The sequence below is a fragment of the Lethenteron reissneri genome, chromosome 37, assembly GCF_015708825.2.
Source record: "Lethenteron reissneri isolate LAM-NWPU_2019-01 chromosome 37, ASM1570882v1, whole genome shotgun sequence".
In the NCBI taxonomy this organism is placed as follows: Eukaryota; Metazoa; Chordata; class Hyperoartia; order Petromyzontiformes; family Petromyzontidae; genus Lethenteron; species Lethenteron reissneri.
In genome coordinates, this window is record NC_083815.1 from 10,217,681 (window position 1) to 10,242,509 (window position 24,829).

A 24,829-nucleotide genomic window follows, 5' to 3' on the forward strand; every position below is an offset into this window, starting at 1 on the left:
AGGACTCAGTTTATCAGACTGACGGTTTAGTCCCATCGTCCACGCCCTGTTTAGCCACCCCCCTGCGGGCCACAACACTTTCTCGTTCCGCTTCTTTGCTCGCACTGCTCGACTTTGGAGGTTCCGCTGAGAATTTTATTTTCCGAAACTTTGTAACCCTGCTCAATTCAAGACGCGTGTTACCCATCATCTGTTTAACACTTAGACTTTCGCGACCAATATCATCCATGAAATAGTTTTTTTTAGGTTAGAGCGCCTGATGATGCTAGTTGTAATTACTGGCGAAACGTCGTACTCAGATGGTAAATGTTGTGGATTTGCTCTCCAACACACCGGTGTGCTGTACGAGTAACGAATTGGCATGTTCTATTTATGTGACAAACCATACAAATTGGCTGTGTCGGGTGGTGGGGGGGGGTTTAACAACACATTTATATTTACGCGATCTACCCAAAAACACTTGTAATTTACCCATCATCCATTACATCCCGAAGAGCACTGTTTGTAAGTGGCTGCGTCCACTTTGGACATTTGGGCCTGTGTTCAATGACCGTGATCTAAAAAGAAAGCACTGCTGAGATTATAGTTTCAAGCCCTTCGATGCTGGGTGTCTCTTTTGGTCTCTAAGGGGGTCACATTTTGTGAGGCAGTCACTGAGCCAGCGCTGCTGTTGCAGATGATGAGATAGCTCTGTTTGAGATACTGGGTTCAAGCCTTGAAAGTGTTTATTCTTCACCAGCACCTCGCAATGGCTGTGCCAGAGCCACTGAGCTGGTACTGTGTAGATAGATGCTGCTTTAAAGCCATGGACTTTGTGCTTCAGTTTGTTTAGGTGTTTATAATGGCCATGTCAGAACTCTTGAGCAAGCTCCGCTGAGCTCAAAAATTGGACTTGTCAAGAATCCAATATTGACCTGTTCTCCCTTACCTGGCCTACACGTGGTCACTTTTAAATAAAAAAAAATAACGGATAGGGTATTTGCATAAATTAATGCTTTTTTGTGTCCCTTATTTTTCCAGATGCTCTGGTTTCCTCCCACATGTAAAATCCCTATAATTGTCTGATAACACCTTCATATACAGAGTACCGCAGAGCTTGGCCAATTGTTGGCATCGGCTCCTCGTGTGGCCACCTTCATGGGGTGTCTGTGGTTCCTCATGCATCCGAATCATTTTACTTCTGCGAGAGCGAGCGGATACTGTGAATGTTAATAGTTGAAATAATGATGGGTATTGATCCAGGTGAGAGACCATTGGGTTTCACAGACCTCGGAAACTTTAGCCAAACCAACAGAGGTTTGTGCTTTGGGACTGATGATGTTCACTCTTAATGGCTAAACAGGAGCACGCTTCATATGCTCCAAACAGCCACAAGGCGGCACTTGAACGACACTGTGAATCTTTTCTGCACTCAACGTGCAGTTAGGGATGCCGGTGAGATGGAAATGGATCACAATTTCGATTTAAAGCTTTCGTGACTGCAGGGATTCATCTTCTTGGTTCTTTCGGTAAAGTCAGGTAGAAGGGAAATTTTATGATGTATTTTATTACGTTTTATTTTTATTATTTTATTATTTCCCTTCTATGTGACTTTACCGAAAGAACCAAGAAGATGGATAACAATTGTTGGAGGCAATCGAATTACAAGTTTCAGTTTATGTATTTATTATCATAGTAGCTCTCATTTTAACGTAACTTTTAAAAATTCATGATGAATGTACATTTTTGAAGAATGTGTATGTGTATTATAACAATGTCACGTGGACATCGTCTGCAAATGCTATTTGTCCAGGTTGCGAAGCAGTAGCATGCCCGAGTTACAATCAGCTGTGAGTTCAAATCCCAGTCGAGGGTTCACTCAACCCATTTCTGATAAATCAACAGTGCTTGTCCCATGGATAGACGGTTCCCAGCCATTAATAAAACGTGTAATTTCCACCACCGGTTTTGGCTCAGCGGCAGAAGAAGAAAAAACCACTGCCTCATTGCTCACTTGAGGAAAGGAAACACCTTGTCTTGATTAATCTAGAAATGTTAAATAAATCATTTGAAACACCTAAAGCTACAACAAAACCCTTGCTTCCGATTGTGGGGTTCCAAGCAGCCACGAGGTTACGAGATTACTCGCTACACTCAATCCTTGTCAAGGCATTGTTTCCATGGCAACCAAGTGTCGGCTGACTTCCACGTTCGGGCCAAGGAAATGTGCATGTCCTTTCCCCCCACCGCTCTAATGGGTTGTCCATAAATGACGTCACGCAATTTTGGACGATTTTGCCCCCCCCCCCTCTCGTCACACGGCGTCACAAAGTCTGACCCCCCCTCAAATATGACGTCACAAAGCTATGCCCCCCCGCCCCCCCCCCCAAAAAAATAAAACATGCATCAAATCGCTTTAAACTATTGTCATTGTAGTGCGTATTTAATGTGGCGCTGCACTCTGATGTTGCAGGAGAAAACATTTATTAAAAAGTATATTTAATTAAGTAGAACGTGTTGTCTATATTTATTTAAAGTTGCGCATTTTTATGTGACGTCACATTTCTCAAACCCCCCCCTCGTCACACATCGTCACAAATGTCTGACCCCCCCTCCCCCCTAGGTGCGTGACGTCATTTATGGACGGCCCCTAAGTCAACTTAGTGATTTGCCCGTGAAGAGCTCTCTCCAAAGTTAAAACTGAATTAAATAAGGGGGCCAATGTTGACTCTGCCGTTGATGGCCGCATGCCGGCAGTCAACATCTCACATAGCCGATGTCATTTTGAATATTTTTTGCCACTGGAAACATGACAGGCGTCATTGAGATGTTACAATTCGACACCTGGGAGTCGTTGGATGTGGCTAAGACATGTGAGGCTCGTAATGCCAACCTAACACATCCTGGCACAGCATCCATAATAAGAAGATGCTGTTGTGTGCATGTGTGTGTGTGTGTGGGAGGTTATAGGCTATAGAAATGTTTTCTCCCAGCAAGTACATTCAGACCCTCGTTCAGAAATCTGCAGCATAAAAAATATTTCTAAACTGGTGGCTGCGTCCATATGTACGTTGAGCTTCTTTCGTCGCCATACGTAGCCAACCGTGCATATCGGAGGTGCGGGGGAAGGACAACAAACTAAACACAAAAAGCAGTTCTAAAGAAATGAGTTTTCAATCTAGATTATTTAAAAGCGCATAGCTCCAGTGGCTTCCTTATATCGGAAGGAAGAGCGTTCCAGACGTCCGCAGAAGTGCATCTGAAAGTGCGAAATGCAGCGACCTTCTTTGTAAACAAATGTACCAGAGGGTACATATAAATAAATAATAAAAGTGGGTACATTTGTTTATTCATAACATATCAGTGGATACATTAATTGGTGAGACACTACCGCCCATGGGGGGTGGTAGGTGGGAGGGAGCATGCTTATGCCCATTGCCACCACACCTCACAACTGCTTCGCACAGCAATGCGCCTCACCATCAAGGCCGGCCCCAACAGTGTCCCCGCACCGTCTCGCTTTAGCTCGTACCTCTGGTCACCGGCCTCTGGGTGCCACTCCAATGGGCATCTTGATAACCTGCCCACTTCCACGCGGTAAATGTAAATGACAACTATAAAAAAAGTGTTTTTTGTATTTTGCCAGGTAACGCCCACTGAGCTTTATAGCTATTTTTTCAGAATCGACCTGGCCACAAATAAAGTGTCTCATCACGTGTAATTTAATAGCAGCCAAATTACTCTAACCGCGTGTTTCTAAATGTGGAAGGATGAACCAGAGGACCTGGGGAAAAGCCACACGACCACAGGGAGAACATGCAAACTCCAAATATACTGCAGATGTCAGCCTCGGGATCAAACCCACGACCTCCTGTATACGAGGCGAGAGTAGTTAACATCTCACCACCCTCGGAACACCTCCCTGATTACATCTGCAGTGCTCTTGTGCTGTGTTCAATTTCAAATTTCCAAGTTGCTCATCCTACCCTGTTATGAAATTCATTGCTTTCCTCCTCCACATGCAGTTACAACTCATAAGTATAAGTTGCTTTTCTATCCGTTTTGTTATGATACAGCAATCTGATCCACATAGTAACACAGATATTGAAATTGCTTGAAAAATCCATCTTTCAACACTACATTTAACCTCTCTACCCTTCCAAATTGAATAGAACTACAGAAATATGGCCATCAAGTGATACAAATATCACATTATCATCATCACTATGATCAGCCATGTTCAGTCCACTGCTGGATGAAGCCCTCCCCATGCCACCACCACCATCAGCCACAGTCAGTCCACTGCTGCATGAAGGCCTCTCCAAGCCACCACCACCATCAGCCACAGTCAGTCCACTGCTGCATGAAGGCCTCTCCAAGCCACCACCATCAGCCACAGTCAGTCCACTGCTGCATTAAGGCCTCTCCAAGCCACCACCATCATCAGCCACAGTCAGTCCACTGCTGCATGAAGGCCTCTTCAAGCCACCACCATCATCAGCCACAGTCAGTCCACTGCTGCATGAAGGCCTCTCCAAGCCACCACCACCATCAGCCACAGTCAGTCCACTGCTGCATGAAGGCCTCTCCAAGCCACCACCATCAGCCACAGTCAGTCCACTGCTGCATTAAGGCCTCTCCAAGCCACCACCATCATCAGCCACAGTCAGTCCACTGCTGCATGAAGGCCTCTTCAAGCCACCACCATCATCAGCCACAGTCAGTCCACTGCTGCATGAAGGCCTCTCCAAGCCACCACCATCATCAGCTACAGTCAGTCCACTACTGCATGAAGGCCTCTCCAAGCCATCACCATCATCAGCCACAGTCAGTCCACTGTTGCATGAAGGCCTCTTCAAGCCACCACCATCAGCGATGGTCAGTCCACTGCTGGATGAAGGCGTCCCCACCACATTTCTCAATCCTGCGATGCAACAATCCATGCAGCATGTGCGCAGGACCCGATTGCATAGCACTTACAATGTGACGAATTTTTTTGGAAAATGTTAAGTTAAATATTGCAAAGTGGACCTGACATCCATATTGTAATTTTACGGTACATTTGCCCTAAATTGAATAATTAAAGTTTAGACTTTTTCAGAACCCTAATGGAGCAGAAAATGAAAAGGTTTTTCTCGAAATTATCTTGCAATGAGTGGCACATATCATTGTGGGCGCGATGGTGGCAAGATCTTAACTACCTCGTCTGGTATATAGGAGGTCGTGGGTTCGATCCTGACCCTGACGCCTGCTGATGTATATTTGGAATCACAGTGCCCTCCCCGTTGTCGCGTGGATTTTTATCTGGGTCCTCCGGGTTTTCCCTCCACATATATAATCAGCATGCGCTTAGAGTATTTTTTTTATATAGCTCAGTGGGCCTTATCTGATGAAACATTTTTTTTAACGAAATTGTATTCTGCTGATGGACGGAGTCTCCCTGCACACGACAGTACATCGTGGGACTCGGCATCTGATCAGAACGAACTAGCAGAGCGTCTCAATCTCGCCGCGTGCTAACAACGCCCCAGCATCAGCAGCAGTCTCCGTCGAGTCATCCCCATCTGATGACGCTGCGCAGGAGCCATCGAGGAGAATTGCGTCAAGCGGACAAATGACCCACGGACCTGAAATAACCTCGTCGTCGCCACCCCGGGGAGGGACGGTGGGGCGAAATAATTAAGTATCTACATAAATATATAAATTTGAACAGAGAGCAGCAACAACAACAAAAACGTGTTGCAATATCGCGGCGTTCGTTTCCTATACTCTAGTCCTCGCGGACCACTACGCTGCGTCTTCCCGCATTTGTCAACGTACTCCTCCCTATTCAAATGAACTCAATCCGCGCGCCACGTGCCCAACGATTGTGCTCTCGGAAACTGACGCTGTCTGCGTTCATAGAGCCAATTCAAATGATTCTCGAGATCACAGCGTGTGTGTGCGTGCGTGTGTGTGCGTGTGTGTGTGTGCGTGCGTGTGTGTGTGTGGTGTGTGTATGTGTGTGTGCGGGAGTGTGTGTGTGCGTGTGTGTGTGGTGTGTGTGTGTGCGTGTGTATGTGTGTGCGTGTGTGCATGTGTGTGAGTGTGTGTGCGTGCGTGTATGTGTGTACGTGTGTGTATGTGTGTGGTGTGTGTGTGCTGCGCCACGAGCCCGGCGTCCCGAGTTCGATTCCTGCTCACGGCCAACACCAGTGACGATTATCTGAACCGGTCCTGGGCCTCCCCTAGGTAGATTCAGCCTCAAATGAGTACCTGGTGCGATGTGTAAACATCGCCACTCGGGAGACAAAGGCGGCCGAGCGCGGTGCTGGCCACCCACCCCTCGTGTGCTGTGCCGGCACCCATAGGTGCTCGCTAACAGCACTTGTCCCAACAATATGTTAAGGCTATACGGGGGATATTTATCTTTGTACACATGTTACACGTGTGTGTGTGTACACACTTTCATTTTGACGCAGACAGCGTTAATAGCTTAGCGTGCCATGTGGTGCGTGTTTAGCAATCATCTGGCGCGTGCAGCATGGAACTAGCTAATTTGTTTTTCAAAGTAGAGTAAATTGGTGATCTCGGAAAGATGTAGCGTGGTGGATTGCGAGGAACTGCTGCTTGTGAAACCCTGCAATATCTATTTCATGTATAGCACTGGCTGGGGTGAAAGATGTCTTGCTTATGAAGTATGCGAATTGACGGCAGGAACTTCTTGACGGGAACACACTTTTTATTAAATCTTTACGTGTCAAAATACAACGTGTAATCGCCTTTCTTCCGACTTCACACTCCACTACTCTCGTGTAAACTCTAGGCCTCTGGCTACACACGATACCCTTCACTCGTGTAGACCCTATGCCTCTGGCTACACAATACACTCGACTCGTGTAGACCCTATGTCCCTGGCTACACACACTGCATTCGGCTCGTGTAGACCTTATGCCTCTGGCTACACACCCTACACTCGCCTCTGGGTTACACAGAGTCCCGGTCCCGTTAGGACAGCGGGACTAGGTACCGCAGGGCCCTAGGTCTTCATCCCCGTCTTCATTCTTCGCTGGTTACACACTGCCCTCACGCCTGTGTGCATCCCCTTTTATAGCCCCTGCTCACGAGAGACGGAGCTGATGCGTACGTCAACGTGAGCCTCGCTCCTTAATGAACCAATCACGACGCACTCTCTCTACGATCCGTTTTCCCCAGCGCGTGTTAACACTCCTCCACCAATCACACCGCGCTGCCACCCGATCACTCCCTCTCAGCACGTCACCGGCCCACAGCCAATCAGTACCCCGTAACCCACGACCCCGCGCTGACCCCTGATCCTCCACCGTCAGCGCGCGTCACCACCTACACAGCCAATCATTACGCGCTGGCATACGATCTCTAATCCCAGCGCGTATCACCTCTACACTTACATAAGAGGTGTGACATTCTTGTGTACTACAGCGCGATGTTGGCTATAGATGCTGTATTATTCATGAGTGCGAACTTCGTAGCATTGCCTTCTCGAGCTTTTACAACGAGAGAGAGAGCCGTGGAAAGCATTGGGAAACCTTCGATTTAAAGCTTTCGTGACTGCAGGGATTCATCTTCTTGGTTCTTTCGGTAAAGTCACGTAGAAGGGAAATAATAAAATAATAAAAATAAACATAATAAAATAATTCTCACGACGTTTCGGCCACAACGCTGTCTCCCCGACAGACCTGGTCTTCACCTGAGGACGGCTGCTTGAGTTGTGGCCGAAACGTCGTGAAAATTATTTTATTATGTTTAATTGTAATTTTTAGTATTTTATTATTTCCCTTCTATGTGACTACCGAAAGAACCAAGAAGAACATTGGGAAACCATCGTCAGATAAACCTCCGCACCACCCGGCTAAATAATGGATACGTAAAAGTGAATTAGGACACGTTGCAAGAAGGGACGGTGAACGAGAATAGTGAGGGGAGTTGCGGCCAAGGTGGAACGCGTCCGAGAGGACGTCTACCGAGAGAGAGCGATACAATTCGGCTGGTTAAGCAGGTGCCTAGGTAGATCGTTATGTCGCAGCACCAAGAGCGACAGTGGCACCTTGGGGAGGCGTTAATTCAGCAGTGGATTGACCATGGCTGATGATGGTGGTGGCTTGGGGTGGCCTTCAGCAGTCGATTGACCATGGCTGATGATGATGGTGGTGGGGAAAGAACTAAACGCATGTGGCCTTGCGGGGCTGTGCATAGGAGTGCATAATGTGAAGGTTTGTAAGTTGAGCCATTACATTGAGTACCATGTTGAGAGACATTTACAATGGTTGTCCTGTGGAGAATCTGACTCATGTCATGTAAATGTGGCAATTCCACAGCTGGATTTAGTTGCTCAGTGGAGAAGGGAGACAGAATTTTACTGGGTTTTCTGTTTAGGTAAAAAAACTATATTTGAAAAAAAAATTATTTGGCATTATATTTATGGCTTGTTTGGTTTGACATGTGTTTGATTTTCAACAATATAGGTATGTCTTGGCACATATGTTTTAAAATTAAAACAGTGTATGTAGTCTTAACAAATCTAACAGTACTGTGATGCCAAAAACTAAGTTATAAACAAATTATAGCATTAAAATTAATATATTTCAACAATAAAAAAATAATTCTAAATAAGATTAATACATCTGTGAAATAGCTCCCACTTATTTGTTATTCAACTAAAGAATTTGACAAACCAGATCGAGGACATACAAAAATGTAAAAACATGAATAAAAAAATTGGCCTTTCCCAATCTACCAATGGATGAAGGCTTCCCCACACCATTTTAGTTATGGTGATCTCTTGACTATTTTACTAAACTAAAAACTATTTTTTATTTTACCAGGTAAGGCCCACTGAGCTATATAGCTCTTTTTTAGAAAGCGACTTGGCCACAATGGACAGCTCAACGAAGTGGATTACTATCACGTGGACATTTATAGCTGCCATGTGGATGTAAAAACCAGGGGACCCAGAGAAAAATCCACGCGACTACAGGTCGAACTTGCAAACTCCAAATATACAGCAGGCATCAGGGTCGGAATTGAACCCACGACCTCCTGTATACCAGGCGAGGTAGTTAACATTTCGGTGAGGTAGTTAACATCTATCAGTCACCACTAAGCACAGCGTGTGTGTAAATTGAAGAAATAAAAATGCATAAACTCACGTGTATTTTTCAACGGCATTATCCGTACGCGTTTGCACGGCCTACATTTTAAACCCAGCAACAACAAATACCGTGCCACCATTCTCAAGATTGACTGTGAGGAATTGGGTTCATATCAAATAAAAAAAAAATCTGACTCTTGCCCATATGCTGACGAAGCCCTGGCTGTTGTCAGTGAAGTACAAATGGCTGCATTTAGAGGCAAATGAGCTTTTAATGTTTTCATCTTGACAGTATTAATTCATTTCTCCATTGGTTTCCGCACAAAAGGGCATTTCATTTCACATACTCATTTTCGAGGAGGCCAAAAGGCAGCGGGAATTGGATTTTGAGATGCGGGGATTTGTCACTGCTCACAGTGTGGCGAGCGGAGGCACGTAAAACGTTTTGTTATTTTTCGCGTTTCATCTCGTTAGCATTTTCACGCAGCCCGCGTTTTAAGCGCCTCTACTCATTACTCTGTTTGCTTGATTGCGAAATTGTCATTAGATCTTCAAATTTTGCCGCATTTGCGACTGATGTCTCGAAGCATGGCTGTGATATGCACTGTGCACTCATGTTTATACGTAGGTAAAAAATAATAAATAATAAATGAAAATAACTCAATTAAATCACGACGTTTCAGAGGCAACACAAGTCTTTGTCTTCAGGTGGGACCGTCACAGCTAAATTTACTATATCAAGACGGAGACTTGTGTTGCCTCCGAAACGTCGTGATTTAATTGAGTTATTTTCATTTATTATTATTTTATTTTATTATTATTTTTACCCACGTGACTTTACCGAAAAAACATAAGAGTATGAATCCTTGCAGTCACGAAAGCTTCAAATCTAGCACTCATGTTTAGTTTCCCAAAACCCACCATGCTTTAGACCCTGTGCTTTTATTATCGAAACTCTACGCTCACGACTTACCCAAAGTTAAAAGACTAAATAAAAACTTGCGGCACAGTGTTAATTACAAATCCTTCATTGTTCCTGCACTTTGAACTCGGTGACCTAAGTAAAATTTCCAGCCACATCTAATAGCATGAAAAATCACATCTGAACCAATCCCGGTGTGGGGAATTATGGTAAAACAACCACCATGAATCAACATAGCTACACATGAAATTATTATTCATTATTACGTATAGCTCGTCACGTGTGTTTTCCTCGCAGTAAGTGATCGAACACTGAAAGCACTATCACCCGGTCAATTCAACAGCAACCTTCATGGACTGTGGGAATCAACAACATAGAGACCGCGGTCTGCCATGAGAATGTGGAATTGTTAACCACTGGCTCGGGACAAGCGACAGGGAGGAGCACTGCCGCATTGCTTGGCTGTAGCAGGGAAACAGTGTCCTGGCCCTTATGTACGTGTGAAAAACGAATCAAAACAATCTCAAGCTGTTTTAATGTTGAATAATTATATTGGTTTTATTTTGTTTACTATGGAAGCTGAACTGGCAGGCCTCTTTTAATAAGGAGTGTTCTGCACTGTGATGTTTAACCATTTTTTTTTATTAATTAGCGTTTTACTTGTTTTTTTAATTAATACTTTACTTAACCCATTATAATTGCACTACGCCGACTCAACGTGTTGATTTCTTTGCCACGTGTACTTTTGCATGGATAGAAGTCTGACAATTATTGTTGTAGATAAGTACTTATAAGTTTTCTTAAACGTCTTATTTGAACACTATACATTTCCAGAGACTCTAATTTGGAAGGAAATATTTCCATACTTGACTTCCAACACTCTTCTGAAACATAACTTTAATTGTTCACTCAAATGTCCTTCACATTATGTTTCTCTCTCGTTTTTGCGTTCATTTCCACCCACTCATAACAGTGCTAAGCATTGGCCAAGGAGGATTCTGGGAAGGCAGTGTGAAAGGTCGAGTTGGCTGGTTTCCTGCAGACTGCGTGGAAGAAATCAAACTGAGGAACGACTCTGTACAAGGTAAGTGGCTCGCACGCAGAGACATTCCCTAATAATGCCAGGTCGGCTGACTGAGCTGGCACCACTGATATTGTGGGTGAGAATCTGAGCAACACCTGTTACAAAACCAGGTTCTCAGGTCGAAAGAGTGTCATGACCTCTGGTCATCATTTAATTCACAAAAATTCCATCATAGTAAATAAAAAAAATCGCTTCATTCAGCTTTTTACATTTGGATGAGAATATTCGTTTTGGTTTTGACACGTGACAAATACTCTTTACAGGGTGTGAAACACGTTTGCCTCTTGTGTGTACGACGTGTAATCAAGAGGCTTTGGTCGAAGTTTGTGATGTCGTCTTCTGGGTTCGTTGTCCAACACAAATAGGTGGAGTGGCTCGGCTGTGAGAATTCATAACGTGATTTCCTAATCTCACAACGTAATTCTGAAAGGTTATTGAAATGTTTTTTTTTAAATTATTTAATACTCTTGGGATTCGAAACCATTGTTATCGTGCTCGGCTATCATGGAGACGCTATGTTTCACAGACGTAGTCTGCGGTAAAGTTAAAGTGACGAATATGTGGTTACATTTTTTAGATTTTCCAAAAATAAACCATCTCGCTGGCACACAATAGCCTCCTCTTTTTTTCGTATGGCATCATGGGATCTTTAACGTCCGCTGTCAAGCGGATGGTGGGTAGTATTTTACGGCTAATGCACCTGCAGTTATAACGGATGATTTAAATACTGCGCTGTAAAGTGTCCAAACAAATGTAATCTGTTCAGTGCTTAACACGTAGGCATGAAAAAATGTCACGTCTGTTCACGTGACAACGTTATTTATTTGACTGTATCATCAGGTAGAGGAGGGTGCACGACACACATTGGCATTTTATTCGCGCGCAGGTTCTGACCCAACAAATCAATTATGAACGAATCAGTGTCATCGGTACAAAGCCACGCTTGTCAATACCATTTACCACCTTGCCGATGAGATCCAATAGCTCGTTTTTGGCCACCCTGCTCTTCCATGCCGTTTTTAATGCAACATGCCTGATAATGCACTCGCTTCGATTGAATACAATGAAAACGCGCGTGTGCGGTTCATCACCGCGATGCTGAGACGATCTGCCCCCAAGTCACTTGTCTCCGTGGTGCCTTCCTCCTGGAAGATGTGAAAGCACCCCGACAATAACTTGGACTGCTGATTTACCCAGTCTCGCGATGTTTTATGTTGAATGTGTTTCAGCTGCCATTGTAGTGTAAGTGAACGCGCAAGAGTACACCATCACGCACTCTTTAATTAGCTCTATATATCAGCAAAAGAAAAATAGTATGTGGTGAATAAAAATGGTAAAAAGAGATCACGGTTCAGCCATGCATTTGCAAACTTTTATTAAGTTAAATCAGCATATGGTGGGGTTGTAAAGCAGTCACATTCTGGCCTCGTTGGTCATAACATTGACCACAGCACAGATCCCAGTCCTTTTTTAAGCTGCGGATATTAAGGTTTAGCTATTCGCCACTGTTATTGGTCATGAGCGGGAATCGAACTCGGGTCGTCAGGTTAGTAGCGCAGTGCGCTAATCACGAGATGACCGCTCCCCATATTATTATTATTATTATTTTCAGGCGCACACACTGATTTATACATGAAAACGTAACCGCTCGTGTCGTGTGCTCCGTGGTGAGCACAATTTCAAGCATACAATGCATTGCCCTTCGCACTCCACAATGTACGCTTCATTTCACCTGAAACAAGCCGACGTGACATCGGATTGCCTCGTTGCGTTGAAAGCCGACCTGAAATTTGGTTGCGACAAAAATACAAAAAACTCGACGGGGTCTTCACCAACGCCATGCGGCCTTCAAAGGATACACGTGCACAAGGGGGGGTTGGTGGGGGGGGGGCGCTGTGGGCGATGGCCTTTCGTCAGTGGTAGAGAATGTACGCATTCGAGTGGTGGTGAGCAGTCTGTAGGACAGCTGCCATCCTACTAAGTGGTACAATTCTTTAGCTACCCTATGAGGTTGATGGGCTGGGCAGGGCAATGGTATAGTAGCGGGAGAATCAAGTGCTCTAACACGCCATGGTTAGAGCCTCCAGTGGATCCCAGTTCTCTTATTCAATACTGTCCTGCTTTGGTATGTTTTGCCGATTCCTGTTGCTTAAGTTTTGTATGTACTGAATGTCTGTTGGACTTCTTACGCACCCTACGTTGCCAACCGTGCTAATTGTAGGTGCGGGGGAAGGATGGTATTAGCTGGTTGATGGGGTGATTGTATGAGATAGTTGATGATGGTTAATGATGGCGTGATGTTCCGAGCTGGTTGATGTATGTATGTTGAACTTCTTTCGCACTGTACGTAGCCAACCGTGCTAATCGGAGGTGCGGGGGAAGGACGACAAACTCGAGAAGCCAACAATCGTACTTAATGTCAGACTCCTACTTGCTGTGCTGTATCCTGCATGTACTGTGTTGCCTTGCAATGGCCTTTCTTCTACATAGCGCGTGAAAATGAGTTGGTACGAGTGTTTTACACGCCGTTATTTCATAATATTAAGGACGGCGACTGCAAGCGTTGAGTCAAACTGGAAATCTGTCTCGTGAATATAAATACTCGTCGGCAGTCCAAATAAAATCACCGCAATATTTGTTTTCACACGCGCACACACACACACACTCCCGGCAAAAAAATTCTTCATTTCATCGTCAAAAGTGGGGACACACATTGCAGACGCTCTCTAGATTCCTGAGCGAGTTTCTCTCAACACTGACCATCTGTTCAGTGTCGGCGGCACGATTCAGCGAGCTTGGTTCTGTCGTTTGAAAGTACGCAGTCAACGCAGAACCCCGCCGACATAATCCGGAACAACAAGCATTTTCGAAGGAATTTTTCTCACATTGAGGAGAAGAAGAAGAAACAAACAACAACGTGGCGAGAGTTGTGGGCCGTCACCCAAGCGTATTTTTGCGCTCAGGGGATTTTGGAGAAACAGCAACAGCGGCGTCGCGCTAAGTGCCCCAAACTGCCAGACGTCGATGCATCGCAACGCTGGAACAAGCATTTAGGTCGCGCTCGTCTCGATGAGCGGTCGAAAATCAGTGGTGATAAACAATATATGCATTTGAGTGGTGGTGAGCAGTCTGTAGGACAGCTGCTATTGATTTCCTACTAAGTGGTACAATTTTAGCGATCTTGTCGGGATGATGGGCTGAGCAGTGAAGTGGTATAGTGGTAGCAGTAGAATCAAGTGTTATAACATGCCAGTTATGTTATTTAGTGCGGCCCTGCTTTGGTATGCTTTGACGATTCCTGCTGCTTCAGTTTTGTACGTATGTCTGCTGGACTTCCTTTGCACCGTACATCGTCAACCGTGCTAATCGGAGGTGCGGGTGGAAGGCAACAAGCTCGAGGAGCCCACAATCATTCTTCCTGTCAGACACCTACTTGCTGTACTGCCTCCTGCATGCACTGTGTTGCCTTGCGAGATGGGTGCCCTAATAAGGCTATATTTCCGCATAATTCACCCGATCTGGATTATAAGACATGCACCCAAAACACTCGTAACTGGGCTCAATAGAGGGAACATCGGTATTAGCTGACTTATAACTGTTAAACGCACAGTGCTCTGAGACAACTTTTGGAATCACTCATGGGAATGGCTCATTTGCGAGCGAAATGCACTTTTCTTGCATTTTTAAAAATCTGTGTTATTACAGCGCTTCCTTAAGTACATATTCATCATCGCAGCGTATAAATATTAATGGTGAAACATTAACCATCCCAGATTTGCTGACGTCGTAGTCATTATAACGTCCAATGGGAATGAACTGCAGGAAATGATATGTACATATTTAACAAACACTTTAAAGTAATTTGTTAATCCACTACTGACCGAAGCCCTTACCTACACCACACTGGACAAGGGATTTGGCGTATGTACCTCGCTACGCCGGTCAGTGCAGGTAGGTCAAGCGAGAGGGTGCCCAGGACCAGCTCAGACTTCACCCACAACTGATGTTAGCCGTCGCTGGGGAATTGAACGCAGGTTGCCGGGTTCCTGGCGCAGTGCACTAACCACGATGCGACTGCTCCCACCCCTCTGCATACACACAGAGTAGAGTGTTGCTCCTCTCTTACACTACCTCTCTGCCCCTCCACGGACAGAAGAGCCACGTGTCACATTGTAGAATGATCCGAATGTGACGACGCACCTGTGAAGGTCTCTGAGTGTACTAGCGACTCAACAATTTTTGTTATTGTACTTATTATAAGTATCATGATTGTTTACCGCTCATGACACATTTTCAGAAGGGTTCCTGCCACGTCTTTAGCAGTAGGGGGCGTTAACTGCTACACGTAGAGAGTATTTCCATTGAATAATTTGCGGGTAAATACTAAAACTTGGAATATTTGGACCAAATTTGGCAAATAGTGCTTGTAGCACATTTAACAAAAAAATCCACCATGGCATTGCGTGAATTCCGCCAGTTAGCATCTTGTCTTGATGAATTGTGCGACGCACATTTCTTGTTGAAGTGTTTTCGCGTAAACCGCTTTGTCATCCGAGACCCCGGGATTTAAATCCCCAGCAGGCAGGAGACATTGTGTTACTGAATCGAGCATTTTTTCCCCTTCCATTTTTCCCTTCCATTGCTCTCTCTCTTGCTGTCGGAAAAATGTCCACGTAGACCAAAAAGCACTTCCCAGAATCTTGATGAATGCGCTGCTCTCTTACGCAGGAAGGTGGCAGGGCCTTCCTTCGGGATTCGTTGGAAAATGGAAAAATAAACAAGTCTGCTCTCTCATACGTGATGCACATGGTTATATATTTAACTTTATAACCTATTATTATGACGAGCCATGTAGGAATACACATGTAGAGTGCATGTGGGGCAGTCAAAAGTTTTGAGAATTTGATCAATTAGTTCATAGATTATATTTTCGTTGCTGCAGTCGAAAAAAAGTCAAAGTCTCCAAACTCAAACGAGCATTGGGTAGAGCTTATCTCCTCTAGCAGTCATGAGCCAGTTGTGAAATTCCACATACCGATATTAGTGACCAGTTTTCTACAGAACGACCACTGTAAGAATGTATGTATGTTGAACTTCGTTGGCACCATGCGTAGGCAATCCTGTTTTATTGAATTATCCAGCACGGGATTAAGAAATGGTGTAAATTATACATTAAATGTGCATTTTCCACGTGGCAGATTGTGTTGGGTTCCTTTCACTAATGCATGTTGATGCAACGACGAGTATCGGCCGGAGTATTTGAGCCACAAGTCACACATGTGTCCGGCTACGGGAGTGACGTCTGCCAGCGTGGGGTCGTACTTGTGGTTGCGGGGTGTGCGCTGAGTGACGCCTTCTCTCCCGTGAATAACGGGCTTTATTCATGCCCCAGTTCTTTCTGCTGGGATAATGGTCTGATAATTAGAGTTGTTTGGCTTTTAACAACCAAATGCTCTTACCGTATCACATTGGCCACATTAAGCATTTTGCTCCAAAACCGTAGAACCCATTCAATGTGTACACACTGGCACTAATTGGCTCGTCTTTGTTCCAATACGGTTCAAGGTCGGGGTTCAGATCGTCGTGAGTGTTTGCGTCGAGGGTTAAGGACGGTATTGATGCAGCACATATTTAATTGATATATTTTTCTGTTTGTCTGATGTTCGTAGAATTATAGCGTTGATGTTTTCAACGTCACATTTTTAAATACGGGCAACGACAAGGCTGTAACGCTCACTCTTCCAGTTTAGCTTTCGGGCCGTGAGGGCGTGGAGATTCCTTCACTGTTATCTCCTTACAGCGGTCTGTCCATTTATCTCTGTCCATCGCTCCATCTTTCATCACGAGCTTCCCATTGCCAGCGTTTGATATTCAACATCCAGTGAGATTGTGCTTTTATTTTTTCCCGAGAACCTTTGAGTTTTCCCTCCATCGCCATCCTGCTCAGCTGGTCACCATTCAGCCTGGTCGCATGTTCACTTGGGGGCAGTTTCATTAACTTGACTTGACTTAGTAGCATGCCTTGCTGCCTTGTACGTGTCTGTTCTGTCCAGAGCTTCCTCATTAATATGTTGCATTGCCCTTTTTTAAGAAATGCTTCGTAATTATTTGGAAGGCTTTTCATTGTGAACGTAGTAGACCACTGTAACACTGTATTTCTTCATTTTAATCTGCTGGAATCCACCTTGAAAATAAGAAAATCCCTGCCGCTGGCTGGAGGCCACCGATGCAGATTAGCTCTACTCGGAGCGCTCGTTTTGAACAGCGAGCTACTTTGACTTGGAAAGCATCGAGACTCATTCTCAGGAGGGGCCCTTCCACGGCATTTAACACGTATGCTTTCGCGACCAATTTTGAAAAAAAAAACGATAATGAAAAACCATTATTATGGATTGCATGGCATGTTGGCCGTTTTGGGAATTATAAGCATGATCGGTGATAGAGAAACCTTTCTTAGGTCAAAGGCAATTCATAAACACTGATGAAGACCGCTTGTGTTGCGATCGAAACGTCGTGGGTTTTTTACTTTTATTATTTTTATTATTTGCAATTTCCTATTTTTATTTGCAATTTTTATTTAATTTTCTTATTTTTATTTTATTTTCTATCTACGTGACTTTACCGAAAGAACCAATAATATGAATACTGTGTAGAGAGTCTCTATTTACTGGCCAAAGCCCTACCAGCCACCAGCAACTGCACTAATACGTACGTGCTTGTAACATCAACAACCCCTGCATGGTATTGGGAGGCCCCCATCTACACCTTTCCAGGGCGCTTTAAAATGCAAGCCGGACGGCGTTCAGTGAGGGACGTGACGGAATGGATGGAGGGACAGGAGCTGGCAATGGAGCTTATGTTGCTGGGGTAGGTAAGGCAGAATAAGGTGGCGGAGTGTGATGGCGAGTGAGGGTGTCTGATGGGTGCAACGTGGATGAGAGTCGTTGGGCTATGGGGCACGTGCGTCAAGTGGTGAAATGGGCATGGATGAGGAGAGGTGAAGGGTGGTAGGGGCAGAGGTCTGGTGGCCTGGATAGTTGAGCTGATGGAGGAGCACAGTGTAGGGCTGGGGGAGAAATGGAGTTAGGTGCACATATTGTTGCGTATGGGAAACATGTTCAGGGGCTAGATGCCAATGTCGAGGTCTGCTGGCTACGACTAAGCGGGCTTCAGGAGACAGTCGGTGTAGTTGAGCTTTACGATACGGACCATAGCTTGGGTTGCATGGCTACAATCGCACCACTGTGGCTTGTTTTTTATTTACCATTCATGAAAAAGATGTGCTCATTGGCCTGTTGATGTTCTGATGCAGTTGATGGTTACACCAGTCTTATCATCTATCACTGTGGCCACCCAAAATATCACCACACTTACCGATTATGTTTAGTTTCTCCGGTGCGGCGAGACACTTATGTAATAATATCTACTAAAATCACCCACGAATGTCTGTCCTTAACGCTCGTGACGTCACTCCACATCGAGCAGCCACCCTCATTAATAATCATGAGCAGGTGACGTCCTCCAAATGGACACGCCCCCATTATTATTACCTACTATAATGAGCCAAAATGTCTGTGTGCAACGCTCGCGACATCACTCCACGTCGACCAGCCCCTCTCATTAATAATCATGAGCAGGTGACGTCCTCCACATGGACCCCCTCCACCATTAATAATCATGAGCAGGTGACGTCACTCCACATCGAACAGCCCCCCTCATTAATAATAATTATAAGGTGACATTCTCCAAATGGACACCCCCCCCCCATTAATAATAATTAGCGGGTGACGTCACTCCACATGGGGGGGGGGGCGAGGCGCCTCCTCCCCCCTCCTCAGCGTCAACTCACAACCCTCACTACAAAGGCAGAACCCTCACGTCACGCGATCTCCGTAACGCTGTTGAAACATAGAAGTAAAAAGGACGTCATGATGAACAAGGGATTATAACCTTAAAATTAAATATCTCTGTGTCACCACGGCCTTACGAATTACACACACATGAATGCAATGAATATCACGTCGCGGTCTGCTTTTCGTTTGCAAGTTTCAGATGTACTGCAATACACCCGTCCTTGGACGGGCAAAAGGCTCGTTATATATAATTTTGGTCATATCACATATACGTTGTTTTAGTCTCCTTCATCCACGCACAATCTACAAACACAATGTTTATATCACGCAGCAGCCATTGGGCTCTACTTACGACATGCAAAACTAACAATCACTGACACGTGTAGTTTTTTAAAATATATATATAATTTCACGATAAAAAAAATCAGGTTCACAATCGCGCAAAATATGTGATATTTTTACATGGGAGTTGATCAGTGCAAAAGATGTGTCAAGAAAAAAGTCTGCACATGCATACCACTTCTACTATAATAATAACGATTACTTTATGAACACCGAGAGAGCAATACCTTCACTGGTAGTATATTTAGGAACTGTGGGTTGCTGAAAGTTGCTTAAAATTACACCAGATCACGTTCAGGATTCTCGTAAATTTGGTGCAAAAATTCCCCAAGTCGTCAAACTCAAGCAACTTCATCACCAATGCTCCTACAAATGCACGACCAATAATTCCACACCCTCGGAATTTCGCAGTTATTTTCGACTCTCTGAGTTACATTCACTAACACAGCCACCGTTGTTCGCTTTCCTCGACGTGGCGGTGGCTCTTTCCGAGCTCTCTCCGATCTTACATTTACAAGCAAATTTCTTACATTGACATGCTAATCTCTCACAATACAATGGCCACCCCCACAGCTTCGTTTGTCAAGATTTCTCCGATCTAACATTTACAAGAAAATTTCTTACATTGACATGCTAATCTCTCACAATACAATGGCCACCCCCACAGCTTCGTTTGTCAAGATTTCTCCGATCTAACATTGACAAGCTAATTTCTTATATTGACATGCTAATCTCTCACAATACAATGGGCACCCCCAACAGCTTCGTTTGACAAGATTTATCCAATCTTACATGCACATTTTATCTCTAGCCCCGTCCACTGGCCCTTGGGCTACACCTATCTCAAACCTTTATAACACCCTGCCTCAGCAGCTCTCCCGCTATATTTTTCACCTGATGACGATTGCTTGTGTTGCGATCGAAAGGTCGTAATATTGTTATTATGTTATTAATTTTATTTTAAAAAATGTATCTACGTGGCTTTACCGAAAGACCCAAAGAATATTAATTCCTGCAGTCGCGAAAGCTTTAAGTCAAGCTTAAACATAGGCTGAACTTATCAGGATTAGGCTGATATGGTGAGTGATAGTTTTTTTTAAGTCTTCATATTCAGTAAAGTTTTATTGCAATAAATAATACGAAGTTTTTTGGGTTTTTTCTTGGAACTGTGTATGCTGTTAATAGAGTAAAGAGTAGTGACTTCTCATGTTGTTCATTGTGCCCATCTTAAATGTGTTTCATTTACACATTGGTCTGCAATCCAAAATAACGATAATGTGTATTCTCAAGCACGTAACTACACCTTGGGTTATTTGAGTATAAATAATGATAATAAGAATAGAAAAAAATCGCCAAAGCTGCATTGAACACAATGTACTGCAGATGTCATACGTTTTACCAGTCTCGCAGAAGGCCGTTCAGAATCAAGTGCCCTGCTGTGCAAAAGAGCAACGCTGTGACACACACCCCCACTAGCCATTTACACATCTCCATTCGGGGCCAGTGATGGAAATTCCACATTACCACGGTGGGTGTCTGTCTAGGGGGTGCCGCGGTGGCAAGATGTCATCTCCCTCACCCTGGTTATGCAGGAGGTCGCGGGTTTGATCCTGACCCTGACGTCTGTATGTTTTGAGTTTGCATGTTCTGCCCATGGTCGCATGGATTTTCCCCTACACGTTTAGAATCAACATGCATTGAGAGTATTTGGCTGCTATACATTTCCACATGATCAGCCACTTCGTTGAGCTTACATTTGTGGCTAGGCACTTCTGAAAAAGAGCTATTTAGCTCAGTGGGCTTTACCTGGTAAATATAATTGTTTAGTTCTACTTGTTTTACGTGTAGAACACATTATTTGGTGATGCTGCGTTGTGAATGAATGTGTTGAGTTCCGTGCAGAAAAAGCGCCGTTGACTTCCTGCAAACCAGTAATCATCATGCGATTAAACCGGGTTCAGTCGAGTGAGTTGATGGTCTCAAGCCATTCGTCAATGATTGCGGCAAAACCAAGTGACAAAATTTGGTTTCCACTTGTCAGCAAAGAATATGCATGTGTTAGCTTGACTGACACGTGACACACATCTCTGTGCTTTGATGTAAGAAATGTGACACTCCTAGTGAGGATTAGAGGCATATGAGATTGAAATAGGTCTGTGATATCACACGGTTCACTGCTCGCTCTGCGAGACTTCTGAATAGAAATTACTTTATCGCTTGACACGAAGCCGATAGCAGAGTTGGGACATAATGGGGGTAAAGGAAAAAAATACTAACAGGTAGTTATTTTATTGACCTTAGAATGCGAATAAACTGAGGTCAACCCCCAGCTGTGATTTGAACTTGGAACCTTTCAATTGCGAGCCATACCTTTTAGCCGCAGATTGAATACGCGATCAAATATTGAACGCTATTGTGCTGAGCCATGCAAGGCTCTTGGCAATGCTATTGAAAATCAAACCCGAAAACTGATTCACAAAATCGAGGGGAGCCTGAAATCAGGCCTCCTGGAATCATGTCTCGAGCCACTGATTTTTAAAAAAGAAAGGTGGCCTCGTGTTTCTGCAGCTTTTGAATGAGGGGTTGAGTTTTGGCGACGACTTATCGGTGCCTTCTTCTCTCCCAAAGAGGCATTGCCAAGCGGAGTGCACTAAGGCACCTGCCCCTTTTAATTTCCACGCTCACTTTTCCGCATGAATCGCCCTCAGTTAGAGTTGCAATGCCGGTGCCAATTTATTCAATTACTGCGCTGAAAGATCCTGTGAGTCAGCACAAATGTTTTTTTCTTACACTGCTGTACACAGAGGATACTTGTAATCCCTCCACACACAAGGATACAGATCCCCCATATAGTCATAACAGACTTCTGGGGCAAGTGCTGTTAGTGAGCAACTGTGAAGGCCAGCACGGCACACCAGGCGTTGGGTGGCCACCTTTATCTCCCCAGTGCTGATGTTTTCATACAGTATCAGGTACTCATTTAAGGATGAGTCTACCTAAGCGTGGCTCAGGACCGGTTGAGAAATGCATCACTGTGATTGCTCGTGAGCAGGAATTGAACTCGGATCATCGAGTTAGTAGCGCCATGCACGAACCACTGTGCTACCACTCCCCACCACAAACAAAGAGACAGACAAAGATCCATTGTATAGTCTTAACAGACTGTTGGGGTAAATGCTATTAATGAGTACTTATGAAGGCTGGCACGGCACACGAGGGGATGGGTGACCGACACCATGCCCGGCTATCCTTTGTCTCCCTAGTGGCGATGTTTACACACCTCACTAGGTACTAATTTGAGGCTGAGTCGACCTACATGAGGCTCATGACCGGTTCAGATAATCGTCACCGGTGTTGGCTGTGAGCGGGAATCGAACACGGGACGCCAGGTTCGTAGCGCAGCTAACTGCTACACATGTGCCCACTCCCATGCATATTGCCCAGACCTTCACAGCATACAGCAGAGAGACAGAAAGCCCCTCATTTCACTTGGCAGGCTCTCGGAGCAAGTGCTGCTAGCGAGACAACTTAATCAGCTGGTATAGCCAGGACCAAATCATGCCACCTTTCCTCCCCATTGCTAATGTTGACACGCCACACAAGACACTCAAGTGTATGCCAAGGCAAATTGGAGGGCCAGGCCAACTTTAAGGTCCACTTTTCATTGGTAATTAGTACAGCCAGGAATAGATCCAAGGTTTCTGGGATCATATCACCCTTCATCGACCACAACACCACCGCTCCCTACACACAGAAAACTATCACCGGTTCGCCGTATGGACTGTTGGGGCAGGTACTGTCAGCGAGCACCTATTAAGTTTGGATTGGCACACGAGGTGTTGGTGTGGTTATCACCACGCCTGGCCACCACCTTTGTGTCTCTCTGTGCTGATGTTCACAGACGCACACAAGGCGCTCATTTAAGACCGGGTTAGCCACGGAGAGGCCTCGATCATATATATTGGACCCTTTTTGCCAGTAACAAAATGGCAAAATAAACAATAGGCTTTACCCTTTCCGGCAATAATACCAGTGTTAAGATGTCAAACACCAAATAGACACCTATTACAAGGCATCACGTCTGACTTGATGCCTTGTCTTTTTTTCATCAGGCCTAGATCAGGTTCCAAAAAAACCACATGCCCAACGTAGGACTTCATCCAGCAGTGGATGCATAACGGCTTGAATATTTATCAAGTGTAGTAGGACGACTGTAGTCATCCAGAACAGGCCACGGAATGTATAATGATTCGGTATCCGATTCGCCAACTCAATGCGTTTTAACCGCCCGGTGCTCTGTGCATTGTTGGGAGCGTCGTTGGAGGGCGACAACCTCCGGCTGCCCAGCAGCGTCCTTCACGAGCTTCCTCAACAGAGGCTGAACTACTACGATACTGCTCCCCATAAACATACACATACCTACACTGTGCATGGAGGTATAATTTTATGGATGAACTTTGGATTGAACAACATTAGACATTTCGGAATTGATAGAGAATTTTTTAATTCTTTAAAAAGAAATAGAATATATTTTCATATCGTTTATTGGTTATACACTAAACCGAATATTTTCTTAGAAATGTTCTACGTTATCGATTCTATTTGTTTATTAGAGAGTTGCATCAGTACAAAAATAATTTGAACGTAAAATATTTGTACGCGTCAATAATTTCAGCAAAAGTGATGTCACGTGAACGAACGATTTTGAAAGTGAAGCCCAGGAAGTGACTAAACTTCCTGTGATCACTGAGAAACATTTTTTTTCTTTCTAATAATAAAAAAAATAATTTCTAGTCCTGATTCTTGGATTTATTTATCTGCACCAGGTATATAATTTCATGCTTGAGAGCAAACATATGGATGTACACATATTCGTGCTTGGGTGTGATGCATGACCAAAAATATTTTTTACAGCTTACACAGTTTATCGACTACTATAAATTAGCGCATCAGTTACGAATTGTAAAAGTTCTCAAAAGTAAATCTCCACACACACAAATTCTATTCTTTGCACTGTGCAAACCCTCAAAGGTATATTGCATAAACAGCAACGAAACAAATACGCTTTCTCCAAGAAGCGTTTGTCACTTACAAGTCAACCTGTTGGAAGAGGTGCCTAAATAAAGCTGCTACCAATTAAGTGGCAATCCGGATGTATCAACTCGTTCTATTTGCTGTGCCATTGAGGTGCTGAAAGGCTGGAAATGTGTTATTTCCAAAATGGCTCAGAACAGCACCAGCACTGAGAATAATTAATCTCCCCCCTGATCATGTTGCCTGGATCTGGCTGGATCCTGACCCGTATCATCCGATTGACTGGATTAAAACAATGCAAAGTTCCAAACTGGATGCCTTCATCTCCACCACCCTGGGAGCAGTCCAGATGAAGCCCATCGCACATGGCATGTACATCTGGTCGGAGATTCCGAGGCAGGCCGAGAAGCCGGTGGACGGATTGACGTCGCGGAGAGTCCAGCGGATAGCAGAGATATGTACGTTGAGGAAAGGCGCTTCAACACCTGTGATCCTCAGGAAGATGT

At 44.5% G+C, this 24,829-nt stretch overlaps 1 protein-coding gene across 4 annotated transcripts in view; it reads left to right on the plus strand.

Annotated features, from left to right (window-relative positions):
* The window catches only part of LOC133351440 (SH3 and multiple ankyrin repeat domains protein 3-like), a 631,852-nt gene that overhangs the window by 365,133 nt on the left and 241,890 nt on the right, over positions 1-24,829 (plus strand). For all 4 annotated transcript variants that reach the window (XM_061566655.1, XM_061566657.1, XM_061566656.1 and 1 more), the window contains one exon: positions 10,984-11,094. In XM_061566655.1, coding sequence (XP_061422639.1) covers positions 10,984-11,094 — 111 coding nt within the window. The remainder of the gene's footprint in view (positions 1-10,983; positions 11,095-24,829) is intronic.